Source organism: Carex rostrata, chromosome 6 (assembly GCF_964058835.1).
Source record: "Carex rostrata chromosome 6, lpCarRost1.2, whole genome shotgun sequence".
Classification (NCBI taxonomy): Eukaryota; Viridiplantae; Streptophyta; class Magnoliopsida; order Poales; family Cyperaceae; genus Carex; species Carex rostrata.
In genome coordinates this window covers 9,512,654-9,531,452 of record NC_135923.1, presented here as the reverse complement: position 1 = coordinate 9,531,452, position 18,799 = coordinate 9,512,654, and the positions used below count along the sequence as shown (strand labels likewise).

At 33.0% G+C, this 18,799-nt stretch overlaps 1 protein-coding gene across 3 annotated transcripts; it reads left to right on the top strand.

Annotated features, from left to right (window-relative positions):
* Positions 1-8,249: 8,249 nt before the first annotated feature.
* Positions 8,250-18,117, top strand: LOC144555449 (6-phosphofructo-2-kinase/fructose-2,6-bisphosphatase-like). Of its 3 annotated transcripts, none has more exons than XM_078303785.1 (23): positions 8,252-8,524; positions 8,610-8,673; positions 9,025-9,332; positions 10,845-11,030; positions 11,399-11,602; positions 11,692-11,784; positions 12,073-12,171; positions 12,254-12,283; positions 12,434-12,487; positions 12,604-12,657; positions 12,735-12,812; positions 12,893-12,984; positions 13,068-13,125; positions 13,199-13,273; positions 13,401-13,448; positions 13,537-13,634; positions 14,389-14,464; positions 15,305-15,367; positions 15,717-15,808; positions 15,896-15,964; positions 16,042-16,105; positions 16,197-16,262; positions 17,798-18,117. In XM_078303785.1, the coding sequence occupies exons 1-23, from the start codon at positions 8,363-8,365 to the stop codon at positions 17,891-17,893; spliced, it is 2,229 nt and encodes a 742-aa protein (XP_078159911.1). In that variant the 5' UTR covers positions 8,252-8,362; the 3' UTR covers positions 17,894-18,117. The 3 variants fall into 3 exon arrangements, with proteins under 3 accessions (XP_078159912.1, XP_078159911.1, XP_078159910.1); XM_078303784.1 differs by having other exon boundaries at positions 10,842-11,030; XM_078303786.1 differs by lacking the exon at positions 15,305-15,367 and having other exon boundaries at positions 8,250-8,524; positions 10,842-11,030.
* The last annotated feature ends 682 nt before the right edge of the window (positions 18,118-18,799 follow it).

Here is an 18,799-nt window from a genome sequence, read left to right as displayed (position 1 = left end):
ACTAACGAGTTTTTAGATTCAATGTTGTTGAAGGTCACTAAACTTTGTCATTTGTCATGAATTGGTCACTCAAGTTTGATTTGTCCCTCTATAGTCACTGAACTTTTAATTTGTCCCAATTGAGTGACCGTTTAACTTTCCCATAAGTATTTTGGACGGAATGAGTATACTCCATTAAAATTTTGAACGAAATGAGCACTTTCAATTTATTTTAGACAAATGAGCATATTCCGTTAATTATTTTGATGAAAAAGTTATATGGTGACTCGATTGGAACAAATTAAAAATTCAGTGGTTATTTAGGAACAAATCAAACTTAAGTGACCAATTCGTGACAAAGAACAAAGTTTAGTGACCTCCAGCAAAATTTACCCAAGCTTTTAACTACCCCATAACAATCAGATTGTTAACCCCTATCACAGACATCATAACCAAATCTCCAAAGGAACAATAACAACCACAAAACATCAACACACAAACTAAAGCTCCTCCAAATAAACCGGAACTTAACAAACTAAATATTCACTGAACCGCAAAAAAACAGGTAACACCAGAATCAACACTTAGATAGTTTGGTAGTGCTCCTAACCTGGAATGGTACTTGCATTCGGAGTAGAGATAAGTGCTGTGGAGAGAGACAAGGAGCCAAGGTAAACCACGCGAGCTGCTTCTCGAAGAGAAAGGTTTCAGCGATTAAAAAAAAAAACACTTGGATCGGAACCATGAGCACGATCCACGCAGTCTAAGTTTGGATCGTGATCCCTTTCAACGATCCAACCTTTTAAGGATCGGAGACAGGGATCACGATCCAACCTTTTAAGGATCGTTGACAGGGATCACGATCATAGCTGCATAAAAAGTGCTCTTTTGTCTCCAATGGGCGTTTGTTGTGTTTCGCAAAGGAAGCAGCTGTGAAATCGTCAAGATCAGACTGCTGATTAATTTGGAAACTCAAACGAGCGCGAATTTTTTCCAAATCAACTCCCGCCAATTCTCATCACGAAAATTCGCTTGAAGTCAAAATGTCCCTCCAAATCTCCCTAATCAAAATCAATTCCCGTCGCTTGTGTGGTCTGTGGATTTCGAGATGATTCCGATCAGATTCTAGGATTCCGATCAGACCAAGACGTCCGAAAAGGCAAAAGCATAGTGTACTTTATCCAAAGACACGGCTTTTAAGTTCAAGGCTTCATATATCCGGGCCTGAAATAGTTCTTTGGAAACAAATGACATCGCTTCCTGAAAGAGCAGAAGCCCGTTGGTGATGTAACCCAATTACCTCCTTTATTCGACTCGCATCGCACTAGATCAGAGAGAATAACTACTGCCGCTGCCCAATGCCCATGGAGCGGGATTCAGATCCAGTGCAATGCCTGACCGCGTGTAGAATGAGGTTTGAGTCGTCCATTTAGATCTGATCGAATTTTGAAATGGGTCGCTTTATGGTAACAGAACTAAAAAAATTATATAGCTGAAACACAAAATGTAAAAATACATTCCATCCATTAGGTACACATTTGATATTTTTTGAGAAATCTAAATTATATAAATATTTAAAAATTAAATTAAATTTTAATTAAATTTCAATATACATAATAAAATTTTAAAATTACGAATATGACTAAATTTCTTTGGCTTACATTAAGATATGCTCCTACCATTTTATATTCTAAGTAGGCATCAAATTAATTTTAATCTGACTATAAATATTATATGATACTTTAGGATATACTCCATGAAGCTGGCACCATATGTACCAGCCAAGCCCCTCTCCGTTGTGCATGTAGAATGTGATTTGTTTTCGGTGTTTATTGTTATAGGGTATCAGTATTTTTGTCGAAATGGATAATAAGGTAGGAGAAATTTTTAGAATTTATCGTCTGTTTTCATCGTATGATTTTTCTTGGCATGAATAATGTGTTATAGTGTTTTCGGATTTTAAAAGCTAAGTTATGAGATAAAGTATACTAATTTAGCTACAGCCGTTGTAGTGTTGATAGCGCATACTATACTATATATATAGGCTTTTATTGTTAGGTCCAAACTGAAAATTTATTTTACAGACCAAATTTTTTCAAGGCCATATTACTTTTGTTTTTAATTTAGGAGGATGACATTGATGTGTCTGATGAATCTAAAGAATGACCGATTTGAATATGGAGTAATAAAATGATACTTAATATATATGGTAGTTGAAATAGTTTGAATAGAAAATAATAAAGAATTTATACCATGATGCTGAAGTTATTTTGAAAAGAAAAATATAGATAGTTTATGATACTACTAGGGATATTATGAATAACAATTTGAAATTTGTACTGGTTGAATATGAATATTATAATTCATTAATCAATTTGGTGTTACTTATTATTCTACGAGATTTATATAATGTTGATAATTAGTATAAATATATAATATTATAATTTTTGAGAAAAAAAAATGCTATGTACGATGGTTTTCTCTATAGCTATATTATTTGCATTAGTTTTTTTTTAGCATTTTCACGATGACGCAATCGCTATTTAGAATGTTGATTAAAACAATTAAAATCCTCAAATTATTTCGGAGTAGATATTAAATTTCAAACTCACGATCTTCTGTATAAATAATAATACCTTCAATAATTCCAAGACGTGAATTTGCATTTATATAATATAATATGGACTAAAATAACATCATAAATATTTTAAAAAAAAAACCCCACTTCTCGCATTGTTTTTTATTTATACCATTCATTTCAAAGATCAAAATAAAAACATCAAAGTTCATTCTTTGAAAAAAATAATACAGATTTGTATAGAATGATAGTTTCAAAGGATTGACTTGCAAGCATTACGTTTGCTTATAATTGCTTAATTAGTCGAATACTTTAAGAGTAATTATAGTGAACATCAAATTTTTTTATCGTACATGCATTGGATAATTAAAAAAAAAACTAAAATCATTAATGCGTTGTAATTATTAGACAAACGTATGTTAAATTTGAGTCAAATTTAGAGTTTGACTAGCCATCTATCATAAAGTCGTTAAAATCTTACTATAAATTTTTTAACTATTTAATAAAAGACTAAATAACTTTCAAATCCAAATTTAATACACACGCTGTTTAAGAAATACCTCATCTACAATTTTAACTTTTTAATTTAATACACAAGCTATTTATATTACTTGTGGGCCGAGTACCGAGCCCACTGTCGAGGGCCCCCAATTCTGATTACGCAGGTGGATCCGAAATACTTCACAACGGTCCAATAAAAACCCGTTCGACAAGCCTCGAGAAGTTCCAGCCCGATCTTAGGACAATCACGCTACAGTGACCGTCACTATGCGGGTGTCACCGCTTTCGTACAATAATCTGTCAGAATACGAGTCGTGATTTTTTTTTTTTTGACATTAGTCCGTAGGCACACTCTCTCTAAATCCTGCTAGTCAGAATCGAACCTAGGAACTTCCACATGAGGGCATATGTCTCAGCCACTGTGCTACTTGGCATATGAGTCGTGAGTTACCGTAACTGCTCCTATGCGATAGTTACGGACTGACCAATATAAAGTCCCAAACTCAATCGAGTTAGAAGTTCACAATTCTATTCACATAAGATATCTATCGGAAAGAGTTGCATACCTTAACTCATTCTCTTCTCCAATACGGTCTAGCCTCTTAGAGATAGAACGCATCAGATCGTCTGTCCTTTTTTTTATACCAGAGACACTAAAATGATAAATATATTTTCTATCACTTAGACATGTTTTATTAAATTACATGCACTTTGAATTCGGTCAATTATCCAGCAAGTGATTGAAAATTAAATTCTTGACATAAGAAATTAACTATTCAATTTTATTAATTTTCGAGTGGTTGATCACTGGACTCTTAAATTGCACGGATTCATCCAAAAGTAAATATACATATATAGCTTGTATTTAAATTTTGATGAACTAAGTGTCCTTTGTTGATTGTAAAATAAATTTTATTTTTAACATATTAATTTCCTTCACAGAATTTTGTATTTTTCTTGTTTGTAGCGGCATTCCGGATAAAATTGAGGATTTCACGTTGTGAAAGAGGTAAATGTTATAATTTGAGTTTTTGCAAGTCATACATATTAGTCCTCCAAAATAAAAATAAAAAATGCGTGGATCTTGTTTAATGCAGCTGATGTGAAAAAGTGCTTATGCTCGCAATAATTAATCCTAATTTTTACCCCCCTCTTCTTTTGATGTATTGTATACTTGTATGCTTGAATTTTTTTTATAAACCATAAATAATTAAATAAATTTTACGGAACCAATATGATTACTTTTTTTTTTAAAAAAACCATAAAGACCGGACGGACCGTCCGGTTTCACATCTGTTTTATAAAAATAAAAAAAATTGAGACCGAATGATCCGTCCGGTCTCAATTTTTTTTTTTTATAAAACATAATTTTTTAAAATTTTTTAATTTTTGTATTAAAATATTAGAAATGTTGAATATATTTCTTTGAAAATAGATGAAATACAATATAATTTGATTTATTAGAAAGACTGCAACAAATAACCCGGATCAATATTTTTCAGATTGGGTTTTTCGCGGCTGTAAGAAAAATTAATATATTTCTTTATGTGTTATTGAAAAAAAATAAAAATGCTTAGATTCTGAGTTATTGATCCCGGTTCAAAAGTCACTTCTAGGTAATCCAGAAAATATTGTGATCCTTCTAGTACATTTAATTTATGAAAAGTTATATCTATTTTTGAAAAAAATAAAAAATTTAAGTCATTTAATAATTATTATTCAAAAAAAAATTCTCAAAATAGATACAACTTTTTATAAATTAAATGTCCTAGAAAGATCACAATATTTTATGGATTATCTAGAAGTGACTTTTGAACCGGGATCAATAACTCATAATCTAAGCATTTTTATTTTTTTCCAATAACACATAAAGAAATATATTAATTTTTCTTATAGCCGCGAAAAACCCGATCTGAAAAATATTGATCCGGGTTATTTGTTGCAGCCTTTCTAATAAATCAAATTATATTGTATTTTATCTATTTTCAAATAAATATATTCAACATTTCTAATATTTTAATACAAATTTTTTTTTCTGTTTTATAAAAAAAAAAAAAAATTGAGAACGGACGGACTGTTCGGTCTTAATTTTTTTTTTTTTTTTTACGGATGTGAGACCGGACGGTCCGTCCGGTCTTTATGATTTTTTAAAAAAAAAGTAATCGTATTGGTTCCGTAAAATTCATTTAATTATTTATGGTTTATAAAAAAAAATTCTGTATGCTTGCAACCTTAGTGGGGGCATTCTCGTATCAAGTACATGAACAAACAAATAGAAGCATCTATTATTCTATTCCTGGGCCTGTCTAGTCTTTTCTTTTTTGAATTTCCTCTTTCCACCTTTCCACCTTTTCGTCTTATTCTTTCTTTTTATTTGCTTCGTTCTTTTGAACAACAGAAGTCCAGATACGTCTTCTCATTCATTCATTCATTCGGTCATTCATTTTGATTTGAAATGCGACTAACCACATGGTAATTTTTTATCCATAACAATTATAAAATTTAAATATAGAAAAATTGAATTTATTGAGTCCGATCTAACTATTTATATATCAGAATCAGTATTTAGATCTAAGTTCATTTTTGTTAAAAAAAGGTAAAAATTTGCAATAAGTGTGTCACATTTTATCTAGTCAAAAGTCGGATTCATTGATCAATATTTAGACCCAAGTTTATTTTTGTTAAAATAAAGGTAACAATTTGCAATAAGTGTGTCACATTTCATCTAATCAAAAGTGGATCGGATTCAATGAATCTGATTTATAATTTTTTTTAATGACTGCCACCGAATAAAAAAAGAATTATAGATAGAACTCATTGAATCTGATTCATTTCTGACTTGATTTTTTGTGGCAACCGTATTTTAGATTTTTTTTTCTATCAACAGGCTAATTTTAAAAATGGATCTGAAGCATAGTGATAAATGAATTATTCGGGTTCGGTTCGGCAAGGTCAAAAATTCGTGATTCGGAAATAATTCGGGTATAATTCGGGTATAATTCGGGTATAATTCGGGTATAATTCGGAAATGATTTGGAAATATCCGAATCAGAGATCTCAGTTATGCAAGAGAGCAAAAACAAAAAAAAAGTTATGGGAAACAATTTGGAAACAATTCGCGAATAATTCGTAAATTTCAGAAAAATTTCGTAAAATTCGTGAATTATGGGTTTAATTTGGTAAAAGCTCGGTCAAACGAATAACTCGGCGTTTGATTTGATATCACCAAAAAATGAATTATTTAGATTTAATTCACGAATAATTCGCGAATCTTGTGACTATATTTTGAAGCATTGAATCCGATTATAATATATTTGATAAAACTAAGACACTACATCCAAATTTTATAATTTCTATGAATAAAAAATTTCATATCGTAGTGAACAAATTACTCTTTGATTCTACTTTTAAACATCTTTCCCGTCGTCGTGTAGTGCGAAACAAAGTCCGCTTTTAGTTTTTGCCTTCCAGAGAGAATCATCTTTCTATATGACAGTGTTTGAAATTATGAATGTTGCGTTACCGGGTTTGACCAGGTCCCCCGGCTTTAGGAATTCTTGTTTGCTATTTTTCGAATTGAAAATATATTCGCGTAGTCAAAATATCAAGATAAACGAAATCAAAGATGTATAATATTTAAGCGTGTGGTCAAAAATATCGAGACGAAATATCAAAGACTGTTTTTTCTTCAAGATGGTATGGTATTGGACCCCCATTTTCCAAGGAATTCAAGAATAATAATCTAAAGAAGACTGCATAATACAACAAGTGGAATTTGAATTCAAATTTCCATCCATTAGGTCAGGGCGGAATCAGAGACTAGGATTATGGGACCGAATAAATTAAAGTATAATGTGATTTTATTATATAAAAGCTGGTAAGTATTAGTGATTCACAAATCAGGATTGTTCTTTTTAAACTTCACTTTGAAACAAGAAATATTTATTGAAGCAAGAAGATAAAATTTTAAAATAACGCCATACCTATAAAGATTTTTCATTTAGATTTCTTTTGCCTTAAATAAATATTTATAAAAAATTACTTTCTGCATTTCTCTTAAAAAATGTTTTCTGCCTAAGAATACAAAAGGACTCGTAGTATTTTAAGAGTTCGTTTATACCATAAACATATCAAACAAATTTCCTTTAGATTGCAAAAAGGCATGAAGACAGTCCAACTAGGATGAATAAGAAGAGAAAAATAAAATTAGTTTAATTAGAACATGGGTGATGTGACATAATTAAGAAGCTTGTAAACTTAACTTTCTTTTATGTAATCTTTTAGATTATTTTTCAAACTTTCTTTTATGAAATTATGGAGTTTTAAAAATAAGACAGCATGTATAAAAAAATACTTACATTCAATACACGAACAAATATATATATTTTTAAAAAGATATAATCATGCATAATGAAAAATAGTATGATAAGTCTGTTCTTGTGCATATTAAAATTCTCTTAATATATTGAAGAGAAAAAAAATGGTAAAATTATGAATTTTCCGATCAGATAAAAAAGAATATGATCATTCGGTTGAGCGTGTGATGATGTGATCATATAGCTAAAAAGTTAAAAAAACTCAATTCTATTTATAAATTTATTTATTTATAACTTATAATTATAACTACGACGTCTAAAAGAAAAATAGAAAATTTCAATTTATAGAGAGCCTAGGAGCCTCTAAAAGCAGTATGGCGAATTTAGGCCCCTCCTAAATTTTATATTAAAAGTTCCTCTTCATGTTATAATCTAGAAATTTAAGCTAATTACACTGAAAGAAAAGTGCTAATCATCTCTGGTTTAATATTTCGTTCCCCACTTATTAATGGATGCATGTCAATGTCACATGCAGGTATACTTTTAATTTATTAAATGTAAAGTTGAATCTTGTGACACGTGGCGTATCTAATGGTGAAAATTACTTGGGAGATATCATTATTTAATTAAAACTATAAATAATGCTAGAAGATGTTTACAGAGTTAAAATGGTCTCCGTTTGTCTTCATCAGCATTATGTCGCCAGATCCATTAACAGCGCGCCACATCTGGACGGCGCTCCTGGCCCACATCTAGAAAACCCGAATCTCCAAGTATAAAACTGGAGATCCCCTTGATTGGAAAGACATGGCAGAGAAGAGCTCCTGCCTTGCCTAGTTGCCTTTACTCTTTCTCTCCCAGCACACTCTTGGCTCTTCCTCTCCCGTCTCAATCCAACCTATCCTTCCTCCCTTTCTCTATTAATACCTCTCGCTCCTGTTTCATCTTTATCCATTTATATCCACTAGTGCCATTCTATACTCTCTTTATGGGAACGGGCAGTTCAAAGCACCGGGATGGCTCTAATGGAGAGGAACTAGGCGGACAGCTTTATGTGTCGCTCCGGATGGAGAATTGGAATAACTCTGAACTTATTCCGCATGTTTATGGCTCTGTTCCAATTATCGGCTCCTGGAATTCCTCTAAAGCTGTACTATTCTCGTTACTTTGCTTTATCTCACTGTAATTGTCTCTTACTATTCGAGTCTGATGCTTCTGTATTTGAACTTTGATAGTTATCCATGGAAAGGGACTCGGCTTCTACATGGGAACTGAGCTCCGTCGTCCCCTCCAATCATGGTATGGCTATGATTCTCCAATCCAGTTTGAATGATTTGTACTTTTGATCAGCTGAAATTAATAAAACTCAGGCAATTAGTTTAATCAGCAGGCACTAAAATTCAGGCAATTAGATAAATCATCAGACACTATTTTGTTGGAGTAAATATGGTTATTTTATTTCACTTAGTTAATCTTATTCAATTAAGATATATTTAAAGCAGTGATATTTATACTACTATTTCTTTAAGCAATGAACCGTCATAACTGTCAATAAATAACCACCCTTTTGACCTCCTCCCAAAATGGAGTCCTCTTACTTATTCAGGATCAATTGGCATAAGCATAAATCCTTGCTTTGATTCCTTGTAGAGACATTGGATTTCAAATTCTTAGTAAAGCCCAAAGATGGAGATTCGCCTTGCATTGTTGAGGAAGGCCCAAGCCGAGTTTTAAAAGGAGGCACCCTGGAAGAGGACATGCGAGTAGCCTTATTTAAAACAAAATCTGACAGCGGTGAGGAGGTTGTGATCAACTGCAGGGTCTTTCTCAAAGAAGATTTGGTGTCCCCTTTTGATCTAGCCTCCAGCTGGAGGGCATATCAAGAAAATTTTCAGCCCTCGAGGGTACGAGGAATTCCTGATGTCGTCATGAATGTTGCTCAGCCTGAAAGTACCGAGGTTAAAGTCCTTTTAGATACATACTCTTTTTTTCATGTATGTATATAGTATGGGAAATTTCAGATAGATGCTTGCATACAGGATATCGATAAGAGTTGTTAGTATTTAGGAATACTGATATGAGTTTGAACTAAGAATAATAGAAAGGAGGTTGATACTACTTGATCATAGAATGAGCAATCTTCCATTATTAGAATCTTATGCATGTGTAGAATTTTAACTGTACAAGTACGGATGAATATGCCAATAGTTTTATTTGATTTTAAAGATGAAAAAGACCAAAACTATCCCATCTATTCACAAATATTTGTCCAGATTAACACTTGACAAACAACCGGTGTATTTTTTGTTTCTTTTTTTTTTTTCAATAAAGATCAGTCTTTCCCTTCTCCAGCTCTTTTTTCTCAGAGAACAGATTGTTACCATAAGAAAGTATGTTCTTCCGGAATAGCCAAAATAACTGCCCATGTTTTCAGAGGATCCTCAGCACCCAATATTTTATGCTGTAACAGCTCCACTGCAACTTATCACAAGGTTGTTAAGATCTAGTAAGATCTAGATTGGAGTTGTTAAAGTAGTCATCAAGAGGGATCCATTGTTCCATTTTATGATCCTCACATGACCTCGCGATATCAATCTGCCAGCATCTATTTCTTCAATTATCCTTCACTGCTGCTTCTCTTGCTTGTTATTTTATAAAATCCAGGATAAGTGTGACAAGACTGATCGGTCACCTTTGGCCCCATATCAATCTAGAATATGTATCTACCTTCATTTAGTTACGTTATTGATCCAAGCTCTTCTATTTTGTTTTGTTTGACCAATTCTATCCAAAATGGTAAAACTCAGATTTGGGCCTCTCTTTTTGAGTATATTTCTTGGATAATATTTCTTCAGATCCTATTCCCTTCACCACTTTCTGGTTGGTGTTATATATTTCATTGATGGTGATGATCCTTCGACAAGGTCATAGTCCTACACAAACCTTTTTTTTTCTTCTTTTTTTATAATGTACCCCTTTTCTTATTTTCTCTTACTTCATGCAAAAAAAAAAAAAAAAAAAAAAAACCCACTTCTAAAGCTCTCTATCACATAGGCAACTGGTACAAGTATCAGTAACTATCAGCGGCTCCAATAATAGAATTATCATTATGTTTTCTTAAAGAGTACTTTCCCTTCCAGATTTGCAACTGCTTTTGTATATATCAATTAAGTGTAGATATAAGACCTTTTTAAGTTCTTTCTAATGAAATGGTAATCCTAGATATTTGCTTGCCAGTGTACCGATGTTTCAGCAACACTGTTTGCAATTACTCACTTTTGTGGGCTACCTTGGATCTACTTCCATTAGTAATTTTCAGACCAAATTACCCCTCAAAAGTTTTAAGTACCACTGTTGGATATTCTGAACGAGTTTTAGGGTTATCTGCGTCCGTTTTAATCCCAATTTGTAGAAAACAATGGTAAATTGTAATCATTTCCCCCACTAATTTAAATGTTATTTGTTAGCAGGATGGTCCTACTGGTGGTTTGGAGCTTGATTTAGAGCAATATGTAATTCCTGCACCAACTGCTCGTACAGCTTCTTTCTATGCTGCTAATGTAACCGAAGATCCAAGATCAAAATTTCATTCGCCCATTTCATCACAAAAATATGCAAATGGAACTATATCTGGATCACATGGTAGTGTTGAGAAGGTACTAATTTTGTCCTTTGTTTCAATTCATGATGTAGTGATATATACTTCTTCTGTGCGACATTCCCGCAATATGATGCCCTTTTGTGATGTAGTGCGACTTTAGTAGTTGAATTTCTTACTATTTACTTTGTCTATGAGTTCCATTCGCAGAATTCTTATCCTAGAGGCATTATCTAAAAATTCAGGGTTCCCAGCAATATTTATTTCTCTAGACATTTAGTATTTACTTTAGAATTGAACAGATAAGGGTTCTACCTAATAACCTCGAATAAGAGACTATTTTTTCTTAAGATACTTCTGTGCATCTTTACATCAAAATTGCACACATCATTAGCCTGGTTATGCACATCATTGTCATACTTGCAGGATAGAAATGTTAGGGCTCTAGATCGATCTACATCTCACTCAGTCATGACAGACTTAAAATCAACTGGCATAACTACTTTGCAAAAGCATGATGGTCAGAGAGCTGTCTTTGTCGAACGTGGTGTCGGTTCACCTAGGATTGTTAGGCCGACTCATTCAAGTTTATCTAATGGTGGTCTGATAAGAGTTGACTCAGATGCTGAGGTAAATTCCTGTGTATTTGTACGATACATTTGAATACATGGTAAGTTATTTTTCCTCATTTTTTGTGACAATATCTTATAATGAGGAAGGCTATGCCGGCAGCAGCAGGAGCTGTGGCAGCCGCAGCTGTAGCTGATCAGATGCATGAACCCAAGGAGCACCGTAATTTGGCAATTGTTCTGGTAAGTTTGTTTATATTGTAACTTATTGGTTTATGGGATTTTCACAAAGAATTCCTCATTTGCAACGAATGTGCACAAATGACAAGGTAAGGGTGATTATTCAATTTTAGTCTTAACCTGACCTTGGATGTAATGATTGGGTGTATTGTGCAAAAGAATCTAAAATATGGTCAGTGTCAATTACAATTATCAGAAACTGTGTATCTAATGATTAAAGGTAAATAGGTTTGCAATTTTGAACAAATTATATATCTTTTGTTGTAATATACATAAATAAATTTGTTCTAGGTAGGCTTGCCAGCACGTGGAAAAACCTTCACTGCAGCTAAGCTTACAAGATATTTACGATGGTTGGGTCATGAAACAAAGCATTTTAATGTTGGCAAGGTAATTATTTGTTTTGACCTGTTGCCAAGATAGAAGTACTAATTTGTAACTTTAAAGGTTAATATTTTTTTTGTATGTACAGTATCGCCGCATCAAGCATGGTGCAAACCAGGTACATCTTAGTTGCAAACATTTGTTTGATTTACTACTTACACCTTCAACTCTGCATTGTAAATTTCTTGTATTGTATGTGCCAATTCATAAGGCACACAATCTTATTTTGCACTATTTTTCTCCAACGGTTTCCAGTTTTATTGCATAGGCTGCAGACTTTTTTCGACCTGATAACCACGAAGGCATTGAGGCACGTAACGAGGTTAGATCTAGATATTATTGTAATCAATTGATTTGCATTATCACATTAATATGCTATTTCTGACAACAAAAAAGCAAAATTATATTGACTCATATCTTTGGTGCTAAAATGGTTAGGTAGCAGCTTTAGCTATGGAAGATATGCTGTATTGGATGCAAGAAGGGGGTCAGGTAGGGGAATTTTTTCCTCTTATTATACTCTTCAGAGCTCATAATTGGCCAATGATTCCTTTCATTTCTTGACTTAGGTTGGAATTTTTGATGCAACAAACAGCACAAAAAGCCGAAGAAATTTGCTGATGAAAATGGCTGCAGGCAAATGCAAGGTATCATTTACTATCCCTTTATGTTAATTGACTGCTTTACCCATGTACTGTGTTTCAGCTAACTATTATTTTTCTCCCAGATCATATTTTTGGAAACAATATGCAATGATGAGCGTATTATAGAGAGAAATATACGGCTAAAAGTGCAACAGAGTCCTGATTATGCCAATGAGTGAGTGCATCAATTTTCATCATTTGATACTTGCTTTTAAATCCTTCATAGGGCTAATGGAAAATATTATGTTAAATTCACAGGCCTGATTTTGAAGCTGGGTTAAGGGACTTCAAAGAACGACTAAAGAATTATGAAAAGGTCGTAAAGTAGTAATTATATTGCCTCTCAGTATAATGATACAACATTATATCTAATTGTTCGAGATTAACAGGTGTATGAGCCAGTTGAAGAGGGATCATATGTTAAGATGATTGATATAGCCACTGAACATGGTGGGCGTTTAGAAGTAATTCCTTTACATCCCTTTTTATTATTGTAGCCTTCACCTTTTATCTGTTATATTAGCTTTCATTGCTCATAATCCTACCACTTGTTTAATGCTTTGTTTCTTTATCTTTTCATGATTATTCCAGATCAACAACATTAGTGGATATCTCCCTGGGCGTATGGTTTTTTTCCTGGTAGTTATCTTCATCTATCAAGATATATCAGAATGTATAACTTGTTATATGTTATTACCTTACTGAGTTAGCATGCATCTTATTGTAGGTGAATACTCATCTAACACCTAGGCCAATCTTACTAACTAGACATGGTGAGAGTCTAGACAATGTCAGAGGACGAATTGGTGGAGACTCTGCTTTGAGGTTCGCTTTGACTTTGTTTGTGCAGTCTTTTGATATTTCCTAGTTAATGAGGTTTACCGTCTTGTTGTATGAAATTTTTAGAAATTATGTTTTTTCTGGGTAGACTTGGTATCTCTCATGACAGGACTACAGTTCTAGATGTAAAGATAATGATGAAGTAGCAAACATGGATTTAGGGATGTTAGATGTAGATAATCTGGTTTTTGTCTTCCTTCCTCCTTTTTGTCTTACTGATAAGGAAAACAATAAACGTACAGATAAAGAAGTAAAACAAGATGGGGAGTAACAAAACAAATATGGTCCATACATGATCTTTTAAATTTGAACTGCTGTCCAAAGTAACTTATGGAGCCTTTTCTTTCTTTTGGAAAATAGGCTTCGCCTACTTTCAATTTTATTAATAATAAAAAGAGAGAGTTACAGCGAGATATAAGGTTTGAGAGGGGAAACAGAGTAAAACATAAAAATAGAGAAGAAGAGAGAGAAAGAAACGGCACTGTTAATTTAAGATCACATTCCTAGCTAACTAGCTAATATCCCTAAAACACTAAAAAGTGTTTTAGCTAGTAGTGAGTAACCCAATTGTCAGCTTCACTCCTAATCTCCATAGCCACGAGTTGTGGCGTTCTCTCCCGTGACTAAAATTTAAAGTCTACTTTTGCTTTGTTATTTTAAATTTTCCAGAAAGGGAACTAATACTTGCTGTTTCTTTTATGACTAATGTTGTACAATGGGTAATTATGTATCAATGTAGTGAGGCAGGGGAGCTTTATTCAAAGAAACTGGCTAACTTCATAGAGAAGCGACTAAAATCTGAGAAAACTGCATCAGTAAGTAGTCATTCAAAGAACTTGTTTTTTATTCTTTTGCATTGATCAAGGAACGAATGTCCCCATTAAATTATGCATTTTCCTTAGTGTCCTATTCTAACTTTCTAAGTGACTAAAATTCATGATCATCAGCTGTTGTGTTCATCTCTGTGTTAGTTAAGGACAGGTGGACCTAATACAACAACAACCAAGGCTTTAGTCTCAAACAAGTTGGGGTAGGCTAGAAATGAAACCCAATCGTGGTCACAAGGTGAAGTAAATAGTAGTACTACTAATAGTAATAATGGTACCACTAGTAATAGTAATAATACTAATAATATACCAACTATATTATGCCTACACTAGATCGTAGGGGGCAAAGTTCTAAGACAGGTGGACCTAATAAATAGAGAAAAAGCCCTAGCCTCATTTTCTTTATATTTATCGTGGTAATGTGGCTGCCAATGTTAGACTGTAACTTCATCTGCTTGTGTATTTTCAAATATTACAAGTCCAGTATAGACCTCTGCTACATGGACTTGAAAATATGTCAGCTCCAATATCATTATTCTGACCTCATGTCGATCTTAAGTGTGTATGTTTCTAATAAGATGAAAATTAAAAAAATTATCGTACAATTGAATATTGTGGGACCCGGTGTTGGCTCAAAGTTTTTATTGTCCTACGAACAGTAGTGCATGCTACTGCTGCGTGAAGTTCTTTTTATTTATAACATATATTATCATTGAAGCAGCACTGTACATCATTGTATAAGAGCATTTGCTTTGCTTATTCTTTGCATTTGTAATTTATCTGTCGTTTCTTTAATCTGATTTTTCATGCTTTGTTTCCATGGGATAGATCTGGACAAGTACTCTCCAGAGGTCCATATTGACCGCCAGTCCCATTGTTGGATTTCCAAAGGTCCTTTTTTTTTTCTTTTTCTTTTTACTACAGCAAGTTTAGTGGTTATTTCTAATGCCTGCCACGTTAATGTTGGATCAATTAGATAGTACATCTCAAAAACTGTTATTGTTACACTTTTACCCCTGAATTGTTAGATACAAGTTTTTTCTGTAGTAGCATTACTCTGGAAAGAGGTAAGGAACCAGAAGAGGAAACATTTAACAGATGATGGTATGGTTTTACAAATGTAAACATGACCTTGGCAAATTAATAAATTGATTTTCCACATTTCTCCGTGTCCTTTGTAGCAACGCCGTACTGCTGAATTATTATAAAATTGAACAGAAATTTCCATTCTTACTTTTAGATACAATGGCGCGCCCTTGATGAGATAAATGTTGGAGCCTGTGATGGAATGACATATGAGGAGATAAAGAAAAACATGCCTGATGTATATGAGTATGTATTGTGATCATAATCCCTTTGCTGCAATTGCATTATTATAGGGTATACCATTGCTAATGCCATGTTTTCCCGTTGACGCAGACAACGAAAGAAGGACAAATTGAGAAACCGGTACCCTCGTGGCGAATCTTACCTTGATGTAATTCAAAGGTAAACTCTGGTTTGGAATTCAATTTTGGAAAAAGATAAGTTCCAAAATAACCCACTTGACTGTTTCTATTTTTCAGATTAGAACCTGTAATAATTGAGCTTGAACGTCAGCGTGCACCTGTGGTGGTCATAGCTCATCAGGTATGCGAGCTAATTCCTTTTAATGTAACTACATTTATTATTTTCCAATGTATAGTTTTTATTTTTTTACGAATCCATCTTTTTTCTTCAGGCTGTATTAAGAGCTTTATATGCGTACTTCGCAGACAGACCATTATCAGAAATCCCTCAGATAGAGGTAAGTACAAAATTTCTTATTTATATCTTTTGTTATGTATATATGATTTATTTTTGGAGTGAGGCTATGGTACTTTGCAAAGCGCGGATAGGTCTGTGCTATGGATCCATATCTCCATTTTTTAAATTCAAATAGTTGATATGAACTGGTCAACATGATATTTATATGAAAATGTACTAAGAGACCAAATTTTATAGGGAAATTTTTTTTTATGCCACTCCAAAACATGGAAATTAGGAAATTGCCACCCCAAAACATGAAATTAGTTATTTGCCACTCTAAAGTCATTAAATTTATCAAATTGCCACAATTATACATCTAATATACATATTTGATTAAAATTATTCTGAAAAATATTGTATAAAAAACGTATTTTAGTATTTCCAATACTACCCCTTCAATTAAACAGATCAAATTCCAATCTCCAATCCCCTTCGCCTCTCTTTCACCCTTCCCTTCCAGTCCCCTTCCTCTGCCAGAACATTCAAGTAACAACTCCAGTAATGGCATATGCTTTGTTTCTGACTTAAACTGTTACATCTATTGACGTATCAGTGTCAAAACACCGCACAATCATGAATGTGTTTCAAAAGGAGCCAATAATAAGCAAAGATGTGTTCTTTGCACCAGCTGTCATGGGATATATGTGCTCATTGGCTGGGGTTCTTCTGTTTAGTATGGTGCTGTTCTAAGAAGTAATAAGATATTAGGCTTTTGCTTTTCATGCTTGATTTGCTAGAGACCATGGCTGTGAGCACGGCCATTTACAGTTTTTATACCTCCAGCATTGTCTTATTTAAATTTTTTGTTTCACGAGTAATTTGGCATTGAACTTCTTAAAGTCTATATAAATTAAAAACAAAATTGACCTTAAATAATCATCACGAATAATCATATATTTGACCTTAAATATCTGATACGACAATAGATTGTTCTGGCGGAGGAAGGGGACTAGAAGGGAAGGGGACTGGAGATTGGAATTTGATCTGTTTAATTGAAGGGTGATATTGGAAATACTAAAATACATTTTTATACAATATTTTTCAGAATAATTTTAATCAAATATATATATTAGATGTATAATTGTGGCAATTTGATAAATTTAATGACTATAGAGTGGCAAATAACTAATTTCATGTTTTGGGGTGGCAATTTCCTAATTTCCATGTTTTGGAGTGGCATAAAATTTTTTTTCCCAATTTTATATATTTTGGTATTCTTTTACTATTTTTTAGGTAGTTGGAAAATCACTATTTTCGGATGGTCCAGAATTTTTAGATCAAGTGATTTTCTACCCATCTAAAAAAATTAATAAAAAAATATAAAATTTGCTCTCCAAGTACATTTTCATATGGAGATCATGATGAGCGGTTTGGATCAACTGTTCGGACTTTAGAAATGAAGATATGGATCCATAGCACGGATCGACCTGCACTTTGCAAAGTACCATAGCCTCACTCTTTATTTTGTTATGTTGTGACAGCATAAAAATATTACCTACTGAGATGTGATATGCTGGTGGTGTGTTAATGCAGGTTCCACTGCACACCATCATAGAGATACAGATGGGTGTTACTGGTGTTCAAGAGAAAAGATACAAGCTTATGGACGGGGTTCAGTTTCCATTGTGAAGCAGAATTAAACAAAAAGAAAAAACAATTTTGATTTGTAATGTAATTTATTGCATCATCTACTTCGGTGGCAGAGGTTGAAAGTATGTAGCTTCAGATCTTCTATACCAATAAGTTTTATCTCCAATAAGGTGGTCTTTGATCAATAGGGTTAAACGATTTACGAGCCGTAAAAGAGCTCCGGACAGTTCCATTTGATTAATGCGCGTAATTGTTTGACAAAATGATTTTTTTGGCCTGTGGTTATAAATGTTTTTGCTTTCTAATGTAATTCAGTCATATGCTGTATCCATATAATAATAAGAAAATAAAATTATATTGACTCGTGCTGAATGCCCACTGCCCTCTCTACAAGGGGAATTGTTCAGTCTCGGATGTTAGCTTCGATATAGCAAGATACTTCTTAATTATAGCAGCATGAAATGATAATGAATCCTATACTGTTTTCTTCTCTATACTAGACTCGAGATCAAGTTGATTCCTTGGTGATGAGCAAGAACACAAACTGCGTTTTTTCCATTCTTTCTAAAACGATATAATAGTTTAAGAAATGCTTTCTAAAACGATATAACTGCACCATTTCGGTGAAATTTCAAATTATAGCACAAATGCTTTGTGGAGTGTTTTTTTTCTTTCAGAGAAGCACTTTCAGGAAATGTTTCTCTCAAATGAACCATTTTTCTCTTATTGTTTTTGAATTTAAAAAAATTACGTATTATTAGTACTAATTGAAAGAGTGTGTACTATCATTCGTTGTTGTTAGTCGTTCAAAATAGTCTGAACATAAAATGCAAAAAAAAAAAAAATTCAATTAAAAGGGCTGTTTCAATTTCAAATAAAATAAAAATATAAAGTGCCAAAAATTAGAAATTACAACTCAATTTTTTCAATTTCGACGATCAATTT

Excerpts from the sequence above, each read along its gene's own strand:
- LOC144555449 (XM_078303784.1), top strand. The coding sequence starts at position 8,363 with ATGGGAACGGGCAGTTCAAAGCACCGGGATGGCTCTAATGGAGAGGAA. Across the intron at positions 11,785-12,072 it reads GTAATTTGGCAATTGTTCTG|GTAGGCTTGCCAGCACGTGG; the intron begins GTAAGTTTGTTT and ends AATTTGTTCTAG. Across the intron at positions 15,809-15,895 it reads AACATGCCTGATGTATATGA|ACAACGAAAGAAGGACAAAT; the intron begins GTATGTATTGTG and ends CCGTTGACGCAG.